This window comes from Carcharhinus amblyrhynchos, chromosome 26 (assembly GCF_965287045.1).
Source record: "Carcharhinus amblyrhynchos chromosome 26, sCarAmb.v2.hapA, whole genome shotgun sequence".
NCBI lineage: Eukaryota > Metazoa > Chordata > Chondrichthyes > Carcharhiniformes > Carcharhinidae > Carcharhinus > Carcharhinus amblyrhynchos.
The window spans coordinates 21,896,798-21,916,878 of NC_137349.1; the positions used below are offsets into that span (position 1 = coordinate 21,896,798).

General features: G+C 38.4%; 1 protein-coding gene across 1 annotated transcript in view; it reads right to left on the bottom strand.

The window, feature by feature from the left end:
* LOC145358503 (protein unc-13 homolog A-like) overlaps positions 1 to 20,081 on the bottom strand; it is a 367,395-nt gene that overhangs the window by 131,245 nt on the left and 216,069 nt on the right. Inside the window, exons 15-17 of the mRNA XM_080212618.1 lie at positions 3,133 to 3,138; positions 1,631 to 1,702; positions 274 to 493 (exon numbers count right to left, since the gene is read on the bottom strand). Of these exons, the coding sequence (XP_080068744.1) occupies positions 274 to 493; positions 1,631 to 1,702; positions 3,133 to 3,138 (298 nt within the window). The remainder of the gene's footprint in view (positions 1 to 273; positions 494 to 1,630; positions 1,703 to 3,132; positions 3,139 to 20,081) is intronic.

The window sequence follows — 20,081 nt, forward strand, 5'->3', positions numbered from 1 at the left end:
CCAACCTAAAACAATGCTACTTTCTACTCAGTGTTGAATTGCATTTAAATTGGACTGAAAAATATTCAAACCCAACCATCCTGCCAAAAATGTTCTGGGTGCCCCTCAAAGAGATAAAAGTTCAATATATTTTGTGTAAGAATAAACCTGTAAGAATGATGCTGCCAATTAAATAGTTCTAATGGGTATAACTGTTATGAGTACTTATAGTATATTAATCACAAATAAAAAAGCTCCAGATAAGGAAAATAAAAATCCATGCAAGTGACTTACGCTGTAAACAATCTGCATTGAGAAGATCTTGGCACTTTTCATGACATTTAACTCCACATTCAGTGCAACGCATTCCCTGGCGAGCGATTCCCCATAGTAATCCTTCACATTCATAGCAATATGTGGGCGTGGTTGCTGTCCACACTTCAAAATTGTGTGGTGTTGTGCAAGAAATAGGGTAGATTAAGGCTTGCAAGGTCTTCTTGTAAACATGGTTTTTCTAACAAACAGAAATATTTCATTAGCATGCATTTTGCTGTATGGAGCTTAGGATCAAGTAATGTTTCTGTAGTACATATATTAATGAAAAATATTAGTTTAATTTAAAGAAAACCTTGCAAATTCTTCTCCTGTCTGCTTTATAGCCAATTGTTCACATCAGGCTGATATTGATATTAAGCTATTACAGTGAGTAATCTGATACCAACTGAGAAATGAATTTCCTTAACTTTAAAAGAAGCACAACTTACACTAAATTAAATAGCTTTCATATGTTGCGGAATGTGATATTAGCATCTTTTGAAAATACCATGTTTCCAAAAAAATTGCACAGATGACAAGCATCACAAGCAATTCAGCTCAGTGGTAGATGAAAACTTATGGTAATATAATCAATAACCACTACCAACCTTTCTACCTCAAAAGGATAAGAAAAGGACTCATTTTTATGAGGGCTAAAATCAGAATTAAAGCATCAGTTACAAAGTATCTTAAGAGGAGAGAAAAGATAGGGGGACAGGCAGAATTCTATACCTTGGGACCCAGGCAGCTGAACTCACAGTAACAAATGGTGCAGCCATTAAAATTGAGGAAACAAAAGGATTGGTGGCAGAGATCGTGGAATATTATAGGACTAGAAAAGGTTACAGAAATAAAGAGGGGCAAAGTAATGGAGGGATCCAAAAATGAGGAAAATTTTGAGATTGGCACTTTACCAGACCAGGTGCCAATATAAATCAGTGAGAATAAGGGTAATGGATCAATAGGATTTGGGAGTTATGGTAAGTGTAGCATTACTTTGGATGAGCTCAGATTAATGGAAGTTAGAAGATGGGAGGTTAGCGCTGGAACAGTCAAGTCTATTGATATCAAAGACGTGGAGGAGATGATATATTGATCCCCCAATCAGACTAAACCAACTTGTTTTGGGAGAGATTAATATTGTAACCAATTTATTTTTCCATTCAATCTCCTCCTCTTCCTTTTTTCAGAAGTGGATATTTCCTTTCTTCACCAGAAAAAAAACAATTATAAATGACAATTTACAATCTGAAAAGAAGCTCCACAGATAATTCAAAACTTAAACATTTTAAAAGAATTTATGTTTGGAACAAAATTATGTAGCAACTCATCTTACCAGTTCTTCATCATTAAGAGTACGAGTTGCCAGTGCAGAAGTGATGCCAGCTTTTCTTGATTGCACCAAAGACTATATAAATAAAGAGATAGATTACCTATACATTCAAAGACATACCCCAAACATTTTTCAGGCAAATTGTGTTTTTGTAACAGCTGATATTATGCAGTACATATAACAGGGAAACTAACCCCCAAAAAGGAAGCAGCATTTCTTATTCAACAACCAGAATAGAACCAAATGGCCAGCAAAGAAAAACCCCTTAAACTGTTGAAGCATCTTGCCTCAAACAATTCTATGCAAATACTGCAATTTTACATTTCAGCAAAATTAAACTTCTTTTAATTGATTTAAAAAAACAAGCGCACAAAACTAGGTAATGATTGTCTGAAGATGTATCAGCTGAATGACTAAAGACAGAAGTTTAATGTCAGAAGAATTTTATGGATGGTATATTTGGCATGAGTGAATGTCTATTAATTGATAAATAAATAAACCAGAAGCAAAGATATCAAAATCTCAAATAACTAGAGTTACTTTTCCTTTATTAATTATATAGCCATCTGCGCTAGTTTCACTTGGTATTGTATATTATTATTCACTCCTTAATATCATTCACTCCTTAAGAATCTGTAAAGCTTTGGATTTGAAAATTAGAAATAGTTTCATTTTCAATGCCAGTGGCTTCCATTTTAACAGTTTCTAGAAAGAACTTCAATCTAGGAGAGACATGAAACAATATCATTGCTGAAACATTAGATAAAGTAAGGATTTGTTATTGGACAAACATTATTTGGCACATCATGAAGAATCTCCATTTTGGAGCCCAACTAAAAATGTTAATATTTTGTATTTAAGTAACACCTTTAAAACTGCTTAGCTGGCAATGGCTTCTAAAAATTGCTTGGTCATTGATGAAGGTATGTTACTGTCCCAATCTAATTTGATCTAAACAATTCTACACAAAATAAAAATATAGGAAGAAAGGATGCAGGAGTGCATGAATCCTGAACCAAAATGATCCAAACTAGGCAGACGTAGAATGTGGTGTGGGGCTTATATGCAAAACCATAAGTATTACTTTTGTATGCATTTTGTGGTCAGGCTACTTGCTACTCATGTCTAGCAATTCAATAAAATAAAATTGCATAAGCAAAGAAAAGAATCACAAAAGTCCATTAAATCCCTGGTTAACTTTATGACAATTTGTTTCTTGCTCCACTGTAAAAAAAATTACACTTTAAGATTTGATAAAAGATTGATAAAAGATTGTCTTCAAAACCTGTTCTGTAATTATTATATTTTAAGCTTGAAAACTTATCAGGTAACTGTAAATTTCAATTGCTCTGATAAGATAAGAAACTGACCAATTAATATCACCTGAGGGGATTCATAACCACACTTAACGTGACCTATTTAATTCAGTGATATTTGGTTCAAGGTCTATGCATCACTATTAGATCTTCACTAGACCTAGATTACACCACATATAAAGCACTTACCATAGCCTGCACAAAGTGAATGCAATGATGAAATAAATTACAAAACATTAATACATGGATTAAAAAACATCTAAGGCTTGACATTGAGCACAAACCACAAGGTCAGTCATCGTGGACACTATTGGCAGGAAATAAATAGGCTGTATTCATATAACTACAATTCTGATTTCTGTGCCATTTTCAACTAATTATTTAATTTTTATATTTTACATTCTTTGTTTTAACTTGACAATTATTAAACAGGAAAACAAAAAAAAGTCCCTCAAGGGAAAGAATTAATATTTCTGGCACTTATTATTTTTACTGACCGATCATGAATAATTCTTGCCGGATTGCAAATAAATATCTTGTTGATTAAATCTGAGATGCATCTCTTGTTTAGTGATTCCTTCTTTGATGAACTCCTCTATTTACAGGCATTCTATTGTGTCTATTGAGGTATAGTTTCACTGATACCTGAATCAAGTTTTATTAAAATAACATGTTAAAAAGCTTGCCAAAGACTTTAAATAATGTGTGGTCAGTTACTAATTATCAAGAAGTTTATTCCACCTCTCATAATATGGAAAATTTAAGCACTGCAATCTTAAAGGATATTAATAACAAGTATTACTTTGGTTGGCAATTAGGTTTAAATCCACGGTTTTAATATATTAAACATCAAAACTACTGGGCTTCTATATGGCTTTTTAAATATTTCCCATAAATGCATATACTGTAGCAATATCAACTAATTGCTATTTCATTTAAAATTGAGTTGTAAGTTTGCACTTGGTTTTTTTTTACATATTCTGATACTAAATAACGTTTCCTATCTGAGAGGAACAGCATCTACCATGTACTCCGAATTCTGTTTATGGCTTTTTAGAATGATTTTGCAAATAGGTTCACAAAAATAGGGCAGAGAGATTTGTCTGCTGATTCTACCTCAGTCATGTGGGAAAACATCTTTTTCTACTTTTCATCAAGAGTTAGTTGGAATCAGGAGCTTGCTATGCAAGAACTAAAGCCATGATTCTTTGGTCTATTTCTCAGCTACACAACATCTATGTTTGCAATCTACCCCACTAACATCAATGATTCATTCATATTTTAATATCTCAATAGAATCAGTTGTGTTCAACGTGCAAAACTGACTTATGCACAAAATCCTAGGCCTCTATCTGGAAATAAAACTGTGTTATAATTTGAGTTATAATGTCTTCTTATTTAGGTTGCAATCTAAGGAAAACACAAACAAATACGGTGTTTATTGCATTTAATTTTCAAGTGAGTAATATTAATGGCTTCCTTGATGTCAGACAAAAAGTAGAATCAAATTGATCAATATTTGAAGATACATTTGCAGTCTAACTATTTAGCATCGTTAATCATCAGTTTATTAACTTGTGGAAGTAGGAATGCCCATGATTCTGACACAGTCACAATTATCACAATCTTATGCGCCTACATTAATCAACTCAGCCAGACACTATACATGAGTGATCTAAAAGAGAAGCATATGGAAGAAGCTACATTAAGAATCTAAGTATTATAGGATGGCTCATGGAGTTTGACACAAGACATCAGTAGGCTTGAAACAAAATAGAAACAGCAGCTAGGCATTGAGCACCACTGTGCAAATATTACAACTATTTTTAAGTTATAGGATGACAAAGTGAGAAAGAAAATTTTAAATATTATGTCATAACAAGCATGCTTCTACTCTGATCTACTATATAATAGTTACAAGTCATAGCATCTTTCTGGACTAGTTTCCAAACGTTCATGGAAATAACAGCCCTTAATTGCCAAAAACAAGCATTGAAGCCAGTTGTGAATATTAGATTAGGTAAACTGAAGTCATTTGTAACTACATCCAGTAATAATCTACAGATTGTGTTATTAGGGGTCATTATGATGATCAGTTTACAAGTACTACTGATATGTTTCTGAACATGTTAATGTGATCACTTCACTGAACTAATTTGAACAAATGGTTCCAGCCACCATTACAGTGCAATTTTATATATGTAACAGTGGATATTGAAGCAGAGGCCCTAGCCAGAATTTTACCAGCATGCCCTCCCCGGAAGCAGGGTGGGTGAGGCTCGCAGAATGGAATTCTCTGTGGCCTCGGGCAGGCAAGGTCATAAAATACCAGTCCCTGTGTTTAAATACATTTTTTTTATAAGAGAAAAATAATTAACTGTAAATATCTATCACCATTTAATATTTGCTGAAAACTTACAGGCTTATTCTGTAGCTTTTACACATTATATTTTGTTGGAATTGTTCAGAAAATTGCTGCCAAAATGAGCATTATTTCTAGAATAAATTAACTTTAAGATCAACAACTTTAACCACCCTTGGACTAGTTATTGTTATTTTATTTTACGGATCTACAAACATACCTTATGAGTATGAGCCAACCTTCTGAATAGTTTTATAGAACTGTACACAATTAGTATTTTCCAAGCTAAATTTTTGTTCAAGCTTTCAGTGAAACATAATCACAGCACAAACATTTGATATTTTAAATCAATTGTTTTTACAATGGGGTAAAACAAATCTGCCAACTGAAATGATTTTTCATTTGCCATAAAATGCAGCATTATTTAACCAATACTTAACATACTTGGACATATTATGTGTATGCAAGTGCCAGTTAGATCGAGAGTTAAAAGATTAATGGTCTAACACAGCGATGAACAAGCTTGATTACAGTGAGTGGGCCACATGAGTGGCCCTCCTTCATCTCAGTGGGCTGCAAGACTGAAATCAGACTTGTTCACTAACCAAGATCCTTCGAATAAGATTAAATCATTTAGTACACACCAAATATTTTATAATGAGTTACTGAATTTTGAATCATTTATATTCAAATAGAACCATCATCAACTTCAAGTGGTAAAAACAAAACAAATATTTACTCTTTGGGCACAAGGGGAGCACATGTCTCTAACAGTCAGTGTGATTGTGTATGCAATCAGCATGCACCTCACTTCAGTTGTCCTTGCTTTATCTGCATATCACTTCAGTCATACCAATAAGAGAAAAAACTATGCAGACGAAAATCAGCAAAATGTGGCAACCATGACCAAAATGTCTCACGGGCCACACTCAGAACCCAGGTGGGCCACATTTGGTCCCTGGCCACAAGTTGCTGGTCACTAGTCTTACAATTTACCTTATTACCAATAAATTCCACTTTCTGCTTCCATAGTTGTGTGTGTCCTACACATCCATCCCTAACTTAATGTTAGGAAAGAGATGCACTTGGACATCTTCTGCCAGTATCTGTAACTGGTCATTAGAACTTTAAAAACATTCAAGGGTGTGTACTCCTGTAGTTTCCCTCTTTTCTATAAACCAAAGCAATACTTCTTTGTAATTATTGTGTTTTCATAAAAATCATTTAGAATGTGAACCTTTCACCAAATTTATATATATTTTTAATTTTAGTCATTAACTGTTTCCAAGTTTAAATGCAATGGTGCAGTTTAAAGAGATTTACCACTGGAAATCTCTATAAATGTTAAGTCAATTGCACTTTGAATTTAATTTTGAAGTTGATCATTAATGCAGTAATGATTTTTGATCCTCAACTTTACTAACTTGGTCTTGTCCCACCAAATTTGCAAAAGTCACATGCTTTTAATGTTGCAATTTGACAGTTCTCTGCTCAAAAAGTAAAACCATAAATTATCTCTCACTATGTGACATGGAACTGTGTAATTAAAACAGCAGAAATATAGCAATGCTCCAAACAGATCTATTTTGTCCAGCAAATGTAAGTACAGGGTATACTACAATTCTCAGTATTAAAAGGAATAATTTAAATTACCCCCACACACTTGACATTTATATTTAACATGATCTCACATTGTGGTGGGCATACGTTATATAACAGGTGATATTTGTAAAAGGTTATAGTAGTTATCTCAGCATTTAATTACTCCATTAGTAAGCTAAGGCTTCACACTTATCCTCTCAAAAATAGGAATGATTGTGGATGGACAATGTGTCATTTTGGTAATCACCATAGAATTGATGCAGATTGAAATATGGTTGGCTGACAAGGTCTTTAGTCACAATTCCAACACTGTCAGCAGCAAAATAATCATGTTAGTGTCAAAGATTCTCCTGATTGTACTTCATTTAGCAAAGGACCTATGCTCACTGCAGATTAGACCAAAATTGATAAATGTTCAATTTGCTTAACTTGAGAGGTCTTTGAATGGTAGAAGGGACCTCATTTATTTAGCCTATGAACAGTGTCAAAAAATCCTTGCAAAAGGCAAATGGTGGAAAAAAGTGAAGATGATCAAAGAAGGAGCGAGTTGTTCCATCGATAAAGTTTTACAACAGGTACAACTCAAGCATCTGTGAGTTAGAGAATATCATGAATAGCACTTATAGATAGGTGGCCACGCTGCAGGCTCAGACTCCGCAGGCAGGAAGGGAATGAGTGACTACCAGACACAGCAACACAGGTAGGCAGGGAGTTGTAGAGGTTTACAGCATGGAAACAGGCCCTTCGGCCCAACTTGCCCATGCTGCCTTTTTTTTAATATAAACCCCTAAACTAATACCAATTGCCCGCATTTGGCCTAGATCCCTCTATACCAAAGTAGTGCAGGAATTTCTTCTGGCTATTCCTCTGCAAAACAGAAATACCATTTTGGATACTGTTGAGAGGAATGACCTCTCAGGGAAAAGCAGCAGCAACCAAACTTATTGCACCACAGTTGGTTATGCTGCAGAGGGGAAGAGTAAAAAGTGTGCCAGTGCAATAATTATAGGGGATTCAACTGTAAGGGAAATAGACAGGCAATTTCTGTGGCTGCAAACAAGACTGGGATGGTATATTGCCTTCTTGGTGCTAAGGTCAAGGATGTCTCGGAGCGGATGCAGGACATTCTGGAGGGGGAGGGTGAACAGTGAATGGCCATGGTACATATTGGCACAAATGACAATGGTAAAAAAAAAGGATGAGGTCCTAAAAGCAGAATTTAGGAAGCTAGTAAGAAACTTAAGAAATCGGACTTCAAAGGTAGTGATCTCAGGATTACAACCAGTACCACGTGCTAGTCAGAGTAGAAATGATAGGCTATATTGGATGAATACGTGGCTGAAGAGATGGTGTGGGGGCAAGGTTTCAGATTTCTGGGGCATTGGGATCTATAGAAATTGAATGGGTTACACCTGGGCAGGGCTGGGACTGATGTTGTGGGGGCAGTGTTTGCTAGAGTGGTTCAGGAGGGTTTAAATTAATATGCCAGGGGTATGGGAACCAATGTAAGGAGTCAGAGGAGGAAGCAAGGACAGTATCAAAAGGTAGAAAAGGGAATAAGAAAAATGATATGCAAAGAAACCAAGGACAAAGTCAAACAGGGTTATAGAGAAAAATATTCGGAGTGAAACAAATGATGTTAAAAAGACAAGCTTAAAGGCTCTGTGCCCAAATGCGCGGAGCATTTGCAATAAAATCAATTAACTAATCGTGCAAATAGATGTAAATGGATACGTTATATTGGAATTGCGGAGACATAGTTGCTGAGTGGGAATTGAATATCCCAGGGTATTCAATACTTAGGAAGGACAGGCATAAAAGGAAAAGGTGGAGTGGCACTACTGGTTAAAGAGGAAATTAACAATAGTGAGAAAGGATTTAGCTCCGACAACGCAGAGTTTGCATGGATGGAGCTGAGAAATACCACGGGGCAAAAAAATTAGTGGGTGTCAAATATAGACCCCCAAACTGCAGTGATGATATTGGGAATGGCATTAAACACAAAATTAGAGATGCATGTGATGAGAGAACATCGGTAATCACGGGCGATTTTAATCTGCACGTATATTTGGGAAATCAAATTAGTCACAATGCCGTAGAGGAGGAATTCCTGGAATGTATATGGGATGGTTTTCTTGGCCAATGGGTGGAGGAACCAATTAGAGAATAGGCCATCTTAGACTGGGTACTGTGTAATGAGAAGGGAATCATTGCCAATCTAGCTGTACGAGACCTCTTGGGGATGAGCAACTATAACATGATAGAATTTTTTATCAAAATGGAGAGTGAAGTGGTTGATTCAGAGACTAGGGTGTTGAATCTTATAAAGGAAACTATGAGGATATGAGGCATGAGTTGGCCTTGATAGATTGGGGAGAGTTACTTAAAGGGACAACAGTGGATAAGAAAGGGCAAACATTCAAGGAACGCATGGGGGATCTGCACAAGCTGTTTATTCCTGTCTGCACAAAAGCAAAATGAGTAAGAGGACCAATCCATGGCTTATAAAGGAAATTAGAGGGAATATCTGATCCAAGGAACAAGCGTACAGATTGGCCAAGAAAAATAACAGGTCTGAGGATTGGCAACCGTTTAGGATTCAGCAAAGAAGGACCAAGGGATTGATTAAGAAGGGGAAAATACAGTACGAAAGTAAGTTTGTAGGGAACATGAAGACTGACACTAAGTTTCTATGTATGTGAACGTAAGAACATAAGAACACAAGAACATAAGAAATAGGAGCAGGAGTAGGCCATCTAGCCCTTCGAGCCTGCCCCACCATTCAATAAGATCATGGCTGATCTGAAGTGGCTGAGTTCCACTTTCCCGCTTTCTCCCCATAACCCTTAATCCCCTTGCCTACCAAAAACCTATCTACCCGCGTCTTAAATATATTTAGCGAGGTAGCCTCCACCACTTCAACGGGCAGAGAATTCCAGAGATTTACCACCCTTTGAGTGAAGAAGTTCCTCCTCAACTCTGTTCTAAACTGTCCCCCCCCTCTTATCTTGAGGCTGTGCCCTCTAGTCCTGCTGTCCTTTCTGAGCAGGAAGAACCTCTCCACCTCTACCCTATCCATCCCTTTCATTATCTTATACGTCTCAATAAGATCCCCCCTCATCCTTCTAAACTCTAACGAGTACAAGCCGTTGTGTGAAGAGAGGGAGGTAGGTGAAGACAAACGTAGGTCCTCTACAGGCAGAAACGGGGGAATGTATAATGGAGACAAAGAACTGGCTGAGCAACTGAATATATACTTTGGTTCTGTCTTCACAAAAGAGGACACAAATCAGATGCCAGAAATGTTGGAGCATGCAAGATCGATGAGAGGGAAGAACTGAGGGAGATCAATATTGCAGAGAAATAGTGCTGGGAAAGTTGATGAGATTGAAGGTGGATAAATCCCCAAGGCCTGATAACCTATATCCCAGAGTATTTAAGGAAGTAGCTCTAGAAATAGTGGATGCATTGGTGGTCATCTTCTAGGATTCTATAGACTCAAGAACAGTCCGTGCAGATTGGGGGGTAGCTCAATATTCAAAAATGGAGTTGAGAGAAAGCAGGGAATTATAAACCAGTAAGCTTAAAATCAGTATTGGGAAAATTCTCACATCCATTATCAAGGACTTTACAGCACAGCTTTTCGAAAGCAGTAGCAGGATCAGACAGAGTCAGCGTGGATTTATGAAGGAGAAATTATACTTGACAAATCTGTTGGAATTCTTTGAAGATGCAATCGATTGGAAGGGGGATCCAATCGATGTAGTATATTTGGACTTTCAGAAAGCTTTTGACTAAGTCCCGCATAAGAGATTATAGTGCAAGATTAAAGCGCATGGGATTGGTGGAAGTGTATTGAAATGGATAAAAAACTGGTTGGCAGAGAGGAAACAAAGTGTAGGAATTAATGGGTGCTTTCAAATTGGCAGGCAGTGACTACTGGGGTGCCACATGGATTGGTACTGGGATCCCAGCTGTTCACTATATATTATTTGGATGAGAGAACAAAATATACATCTCAAAGTTTGCAGATGATACCAAGTTGGGTGGGAGGATGAACTGTGATGAGGATACAGAGATCCTTCAGAATGATCTGGACAGGTTGGGTGAGTGGGCACATCAATGGCAGATGCAGTATAATTTGGTTAAATGGAAGATTATTCACTTTGGAAACAAAAACAAGAAAGCAAATTACTACTGAATGGCCATAAATTGGGAGAGGGGAGTGTGCAACGAGACTTGGGTGTCCTTGTGAACCAGTCACTGCGGGTAAGCATGCAGGTGCAGCAGCGGTAAAGAAGGCTAATGATATGTTGGCTTCTTTGCATGAGGTTTCGAGTACAGGAGCAGAATGTCTTGTTGCAATAATGCAGGGTCTTGGTGAGGCCATACCTAGAGTATCGTGTGCAATTTTGGTCTCCTTTTCTGAGGAAGGATGTTTTGGCTCTCGAGGGAGTGCACAAAGGTTTAAGTGGGCTGATTCCAAGGACAGCAGGACAGATGTATGAGGAGAAGTTGACTAGGTTAAGATTGTTTTCGCTGGAGTTCAGATGAATGATGGGAGATCTCATAGCGACTTATAAAATTCTAACAGGACTAGACAGGGTAGATGCAGGGAGGATATTCCTAAGGGTGAAGGAGTTCAGAACCAGAGGTCACAGTCTGAGGATTCAGTCCATTTAGGAGATGAGGAGACATTTCTTCACCCAAAGAGTGGTGAACCTATGGAATTCATTCCCACACGAAGTAGTTGATACCAAAACATTGAATGTATTCAAGAAGCGATTAGATATAGCACTCGGAGCGAATGGAATTAAAGGTTAAGGGGAAAAAGCAGGGTTAGGCTATTGAATTGGAAGATAAATCATGATCATAATGACTGGGGGACCAAGCTTGAAGGGCTAAATGGCCTCCTCCTATGTTTCTATGTTTCAACATTAAAATGTCCTGCAAAGCCAGAAGCATCATGAGATCATTTGGGAACCATAATTGAGCACATTGCATGACCCATTACAACAAGCATCATTTCATCAACACATAGAAAATCCAGGCCGCTGTGCATCTGCTGTCACCCTGGGAGCTGTCAAGCCAGCTTGACAGAAAGAGCAAGACATTCAACTCCTGCCGCTGACCAGAAAGGTGTCAGAAACAGTTGCAAATATGCCCTTGGCCCACACTGTAGCCAATGGCACAGCTGCCGATTCAGATCCGTGCCTCACAACCTTTAGATGTTGGCTCTAGTTATCAAGATAATGCTCCTGATCACACTCCTGATTTTGGAGACAAGAAATTGGGTTCAATTAATTCAGGTTCACTTACTTGACATTCACTGAAGGTTTATTCTGTCACAGGATATCATGCCTCCCATTCCAAATTATTCTTGCGGTTAAATATGAATAAAATGCAATTTGTAAATGCTCTCATCATGCTGTGATACATATTATTAATAACACAGCAGGTAAAATTACATTTTAACTGATAAAGGGAGATATTCCATGGGAAGTCTGTGAAACTGCTTTGTGCGAGGAGTTCCAACAGAGCCTGACTAGCTCAGTTGATTTTGTAATGAGATTCTTATTTTCAGGGTCATGGTTTCAAATCCCATATTCGGTGATACATTCTTTTCTTCAATATGTTATTCAAAATAATTTTTATAATGGAATTTTCCTGAAAAGTGGCCTTAAACTAAATGACATTTCCCAATTCATGTTGGAATTTGGGAAATTTCCTGAATATATATCAAAATTTACTGAATTGTCAAAAGTACATTTTGCAGAGGGAATTGTTGCTAAATGAGAGGTGGACCAGAAACAAGAACTTGAATATAGTTAAGGACTGCACAGATTTAAAAATGGGTAACTGGAACTTTGTTAGTCTACGTCAAGCCAACCTACTTGTTTCAATGCAAGAAGTGAACACTGATACTGACAGACACAGAGGGGGCGATCTTACCGGCTCATCACTCAAGGTGACAGAGCAGGTTAAGAGCATGGTTAATAAAGTATACAGTATCCGAGGCGTTATTAAGAGGGCATAGAATAGGAGAGCAAGGAGGTTATCTTTAACTTGTACAAAACACTGGTTTGGCATCAGCTGGAGTGTTGCATTCCAGTCTATGCACTATATTTTAGGCAACATGGAAGGGCATTAGAGAGAGTGAAAAAAAAATTCACAAGAATGGTTCTAGGGATGAACAACTTCAGTTACGTGAATAGATTAGAGAAGTTGGCAGAGTTCTTATTGCAGAACAGATGTTTGAGGGGAATTTTGATAGAAGTACTCAAACATGAGGGTTCGGGACAGGATAGATAGGGAAAAACTGTTCCCACTGACGGAAGGATCAAGAATGAGAGGGCATTGATTTAAAATAGTTGGCAAAAGAAGCAATGATGACATGTGCAAAACACTTTTTTCATACAACAAGTGGTTAAGATGCACTGCCTCAGAGTGTGGCGGAAGGAGTTTCAAGCAAGGTATTCAAGAAGAAATTGGATTATTCTCTCAAAAAGAAGAAATGTAAATGGTTAAGGGTAGAAGGCAGAGGAATGGAACCCAGATGAATTGTAAGTTTGGAGGGCAAATACGGACACTATGGCCAGAGCTGCCACCTCGTCTACCATAGAATTGGCATGGGCAACAGTCCAGCAACAGAAATCTCCGTTGACCTCAGGCGGGAATTTCCAGTCTTGCCTGAGCGAGATTATAAAATCCCGCCCTACAGGTCGAATTGCCCCCTCTTGTGCTGTATTGGTCCAGTGAAGTTGACTCTATTCACTGATGCGATACAAGTGGCATAGACATATGACAGATGAAATTTAATCCACCGATGTGCAAGCTGTTGTGTTTTGGTAGTAAGAACAAGTAAAAGCAACGTAAACTAAAAAGGTACAATTCTAAAAGAGGTGCAAGATCAGAGACCTGAGGGGATATGGACATTAACCATTGAAGGGAAAAATATAGAGAACCTTGAATTTTATAGGAACAAAGTAAATAAACCAAGGAAGTTATGATGTACATTTATAAGTTACAATTTGGCCTTAACAGCAGTATAATAACCAATTCTGAATAACACATTTAGAAGGGTGGCAAAGGCTTTAGAGAGGGTGCAGAAAAGGTTTACTCTAATGGCTCTAAGGATGAGTTACTTCAGTTACGTGAATAGATTGGAGAAGCTGGGGTTGTTCTTGTTAAAAAAGAGGATGTTGAGCTGATTTGATAGAGATGCTCAAAATCACAGGAATCTAGACAATAGATAGAGCGAAATTGTTCCCATTGGCAGAAGGACCAAGAGCCATAGGGCACTGACTTAAAATGACTGGCAAATAAATCAAGAGGAAATATGAGAAAAGCTATTTGTTTCATCCAACAAGGGCCTATAACCAGGAATGTACTGCTTGAAAATGTGGTGGAGACAGATTCTATCATGGCTTTTGAAAAAGAATTGGATAAGGACCAGAAAGGGAAAGAAAATTGCAGGGCAAAAAGGAACAATGGGCAAGCTTTCATGCTAACAGTGATCAACCTTTCATACTAAAATACAGCCCACTGTATCATCCAAGACACCAGCCGCATGGTACATCATTATAATAACCAAAGGGAACAGCTGGAGAGTATACAGTGCAAGTCAAGAATCATGGAAAAGGGACAGAAGTGATAGGTACCGAAGGGATTCCTCCTGCTGCGCAGAATATAAATATGGCCATATTTATATAATTTTACATTTCATCATTTTACAATTTTAAGTTGACAGGGCACCCATAAAAATAAACTATTAACTAAGCAACAGTAAATGAAAATGATAGTGACATGGATGGAATTGTTCACCACTTCAGTACAAGTATTGCCCATTTTTTGGTTTGTATTTTGCAATTTGTAACATCAATGGTTTCTCCAAGACAAACATAAAGCATGCAAGTAACATTTGTAATACTACTTAGGATAGGAAATCTCAGCTGCCAGTGACGCCCAGGATTTCTGTGACATATTCCCTGCTTCTCATCCTAATCCTTGGCTTCACATTAATTTTTTTTTTAAACAAAGATGTGGAGATGCTGGCACTGGACTGGGGTGGGCACAGCAAAAAGTCTCACACCACCATGTTAAAGTCCAACAGGTTTATTTGGTATCACGTGCTTTTGGAGTGCTGCTCCTTCATCAGGTGACTCACCTGATGAAGGAGCGATATTCCGAAAGCTTGTGATACCAAATAAACCTGTTGGACTTTTACCTGGTCTTGTGAGACTTTTTAAAGCAAAGAAAACCTTATCTTTCATTGACAGCTGTTTGTCAAGCAGCATCCATGCCAGGAAATCTTGAACAAAAATAAGTCGAGCTCCCGTTCAATCCAGAGCAGCCTAATTTCAGAAAGATGAACTAAAACAGGGGCTCAGCCATTACTATGTACTAATAACTGTTTGAAGGAGTCACCAGGAAAGTTTGAAAAATCACCAATTCAAGTTGAAGTTGGCTTATTTCATGTGTCTTTGGGAACACTGGATAGCCCTCCAAAATTAATCTTTTTGCTCACATTTTCCACTTAGAAAACAGGTATGCCATTGTTAAGTTTGGGAACATAGAAATTGCTCGATGTAGAAAAACATGATCCATCGATGTTCACCATCATCTGGATGGCCATCTGACAATAATAATGGTGATGAACCAAGGCTGCATAACTACTTATAAATTCAAGTTTTCTCTGCCTTTGATTTGTCCAGGACAGCCAACAGGAAGAAGTATATATCCCGCCATCAACCTGATTACTCTATAGAGTTATATTTATTTTTAAAAATGGACAATGCTTTAACCTGACTAGCCATGAGTCATATCAGGGGAATTTCTAAGTTTCAGACAAACAGCAGCGTCTTGTTATCTCTTTAAAAAAAAAGGTGCTAACGTGCCTTCCTTGAACTGCCCAAAGTCTCTTTACATTTCTACAGCAGAGCTCCAGCCACTGGCGATGGTACATCTGCGCTAGCCAGGTATGGTCAAAGGCAGCTGTTTAGGACTCCTAATCTTCAGTGTGGTGTTAATGGCCTGTTCCCTGCTCTGAAATAAAATGGGCTTAAACTGGAGCCTTGTTAGTTATTCCAAACACCTCATTACATGATCGACACTTGAGCTGAATGAATACCTTCAATTAATAAGCTTTTGGATCTCATCATCAGTCACTGTTTGATCTTTGAAAGAAATAGTCCTCCAGGCAAGCAGCCTGCATGTGTCTACCATCTTACTATGAGCAGGTAGCAACAGAGAGAAATCTGTCCCTCATCCACAGAGTGAACTACTGGAAATCGTGCCTTCAAAACAAAGGCTGAAGCATTCACAGCAATCTTCAGCAGAACAGCTGACTGGATGATCCATCTTGGCCTCCTCCAGTGGTCCCCAGCATCTCAGATGCTAGTCTCCAGCCAATTAAATTCACTCCACATGATATCAAGAAGCAGTTGGAAGCATAGGATACTGCAAAGGCAACAGGCCCTAATAACATTCCGGTAATAGTACTGAAGACTTGTGCTCCAGAACTTGCTGCTCCCCTAGTCAAGCTCTTCAACTACAATTACAACATTGGGTCTACCCAATAATGTGGAAAATTGCCAGGTATGTCCTGTACACAGAAAGCAGGACAAATCCAACTCAATTACTGCTCAGTTTACTCTTGTTCATCAGTAAAGTGATGGAAGGGGTCATCAGCAGTGCCATCAAGCGGCACCTTCTCAGCAATAACCTGCTCAGTGATGCCTAGTTTGAGCTTCACCAGGGTCACTTAGCTCCTGACCTCATTACAGCCTTCGTTCAAACATGGATACAAGAGCTGAATTCCAGAGGCGAGGTGAGAGTGACAGCCCTTGACATCAAGGCTGCATTCGACCGAGTGCGACATCAAGGAGCCCTAGCGAAACTGAAATCAATGGGTATCAGGGGGCAAACCCTTCACTTATTGGAGTCATACCTGGTGCATAGGAAGATGGTTGTGATTGTGGAGGGTCAGTCATCTCAGCTCCAGGGCATCTCTGCAGGAGTTCCTCAGGGTTGTGTCCTAGGCTCAGTAATCTTCAGCTGCTTCATCAATGACTTTCCCTCAGTCATAAGGTCAGAAGTGGGGATGTTCACTGATGATTGCACAATGTTCAGCACCATTCATGACTCCTCAGATACTGAAGCAGTATATGTTCAAATGCAACAAGACCTGGACAATATCCAGGCTTGGGCTGATAAGCAGCAAGTAACATTCGTGCCACACAAATGTCAGGGATTGACCATCATCAATAACAGACACTCTAACCAACACTCCATGAAATTCAATGGGTGTAACCATCACTGAATCCCCCACAGTCAACATCCTTGGGATTACCATTGACCAGAAACTCAACTGGACTCACCACATAAACATAGTGGCTACAAGAGGCTCGGAATACTGTGGCGAGTAACTCACCTCCTGACTCCCCCAAGCCTATCCACCATCTACAAGGCACAAGTCAGGAGTGTGATGGAGTGCTCTCCACTTGCCTGAATTGGTCCAGCTTGACACCATCCAAACAAAGTAACCCACTTGATTGGCACCACATCTACAAACATTTAATCCCTCCACCAATGATGCTCAATAATATCTACAAGATACACTGCAGCAATTCACCAAAGATCCTCAGACAGCACCTTCCAAACCCACAACCACTTCCATCTAAAAGGACAAAGACAGCAGATAAATGGGAAGATCACCACCTGCAAGTTCCTCTCCAAGCCACTCACCATCCTGATTTGGAAATACATCGGCGTTCCTTGCAATCACTGGATCAAAATCCTGGATTCCCTCCCTAACCACATTGTGGGTCAACCCACAGAACATGGGCTGCAGCGATTCAAGAAAGCAGCTCACCACCACCTTCTCAAGGGCAACTAGGGATGGGCAATAAATACTGGCCAGCCAGTGACACCCATGTCCCACAATGAATAAAACAAAAAATTCAATACATGCATTCTCCCATCATGGAAGTCCTTACTTCTGGATCACTCTGAAACAGTCAGGCAACTAGCCTGAGAAGGAATATGCCATTAGACATTTTATTCTGAACTTGCATAAAATCCTAATTTGAGTTTTTATCATTGTTTTGCCTATACCCATTTCTTTCCCTCGTCCCTCTTTTATTGTACGAGTACAAAAGGGGTGGATATGTGAAACACCCTTTCCCATGTATCTTATCTCAAATTCGCTGTGAGAATCATCTATAGAGGATTGGAACACTCCAAATTGAAGACTAGCAGAAAATATGCCATCATTTATGAGAGGAAATCAAAATCAAAAACATCTATCTGTTTACAGATCGGGACTGAGTAAAGATTAGGGCTGTTTAAATTAATCTCTTTTCTGTCTGTACCAGTTTACACAAAAAAAACCCCAAAAATGTTGAGACTGGGTTTGATTTGTCAGCTTCACCTAATGCTACATGTATACTGTTTCACTGAAACTCTGCAAGGTCTAAGGGCATTCCTTATGGTTTCTGCTCATCTTACTCAGCATGCAAAGGCCTCTTTGTGAAACATGCAACACATGACAATGACTCAAACAATTCATTGTGACTCATGCTATGAGGCATCCACATTTGTTTAACACTTCAAAGATATACTCCACTTTGTGACTTCCATTAGAAAATGCCTCATTATAAGCTTTTGCGACAAGTAAAGGGATTCAGCATGTGGTCAATACCTCCTGCAGAAATCTATTTTACATTTAAAATAGTTGCAAAACTTTTGATTCTATCAAGGTGCGAGCTTGCCCAGAAGTGAGTTGTTATTTGCATGGCTTTACACCTGTGATCACATACCATCAGCATGTTACGTGAAAATTTATCTGATCAAATGCTCAAAGTGAAGATGCTGTGGTGCATTGAAAAAAGACAATAGATGTTGCCCTGTAATCAAGGAATGCCAGACAACAATACAATTGTTTGGCCAATCTAAACTTACATGATAGTCGAACAGTAAGTATGGCGAACAAATCTAAAAGATCATAGCTGTGTTATAACTGCAGTAGTGTAGTGAATTGAACTGTATAATGATTTCATGTGCAACCGCAGGAGGTGTGACACCTGCCGCTTTATCTTCTCCAAAGCAGCATACACTCCTTCCAGGTGAAATAATGATTTACTTACACTTTCAATTTAGTTTATTGTATTCACTGTTCACAATGTGGTCTGCTCTACACTGGGGAACCCAAATTCAAATTAGGTCACTACTTTGTGGAACATCTTTGCTCAATCCATAAGTATGACCCTAACCTTTCTGTTGCTTGCTATTTCAATTCATCGTCTTACCCTCATGCTCACATTTCTGTTCTCAGCATGCTACAATGTTCCAGTGGTGCCCAATGCAAGCTGGAGGGAAAAAAAATTATCTTTCTATTAAGCACTTTACATCCTTCTGGACTTAATACGGAGTTCAACTTCATACCATGAACTCTGTGTTCCAGTTAGAATCCAACCCCAGTCCCAAATACCAATCTGTATCTTGTTCTCATGTTTTTACTTTCAGACCCTTTTTCTGCAAATTAATACATTCTGCTGTTTTATTTTCAGACAGTGCTGGCTTTTATTCGCTATTAACACCTAATCAGGACCAAAGCTTTACTATCATTACCACTCCTTTTGTTTCCTATTCCATGACATCTGTCGTTTAATCTCTTTTGCCTCCTTAACCTATTCCTAACCTATTTTGAGTCATCTACCCCTCACCTCAGCATAAAACCCATCATATTTCTACTTCTCTCCACTTCCTAAGCATATTGGACTCAAAATATTAACGCTGTTTCTTCCTCAATAGATTTTGCTAGTCCTCTTGAGTGTTTCCAGCATTTTCTGTTTTTATTATATACAATGACTGATCCTGATTATATTTCCAAGTCGTGTTAGGAAAGGCTAAATTATCTAGACCTAAATATAGTATGCCCTTTAACTTTCACTGATTTTTACTATCTGGATGCTACTCCCTGGTGTGGAAGCTAACACATCGTGAGATGTTTTCTCGTTTAAGTATATTCTTCCCAAACACAAATATTTTAAATGTCTTGGGTATACAGTACCCTGACGCTCCAGGTTCTGTGCCATTGAATAGGAAGTCTTTTACCTATGTTGGCCTGTCAGATGTTCAACAGACTTAATTATAGAACATAGAACACCACAGC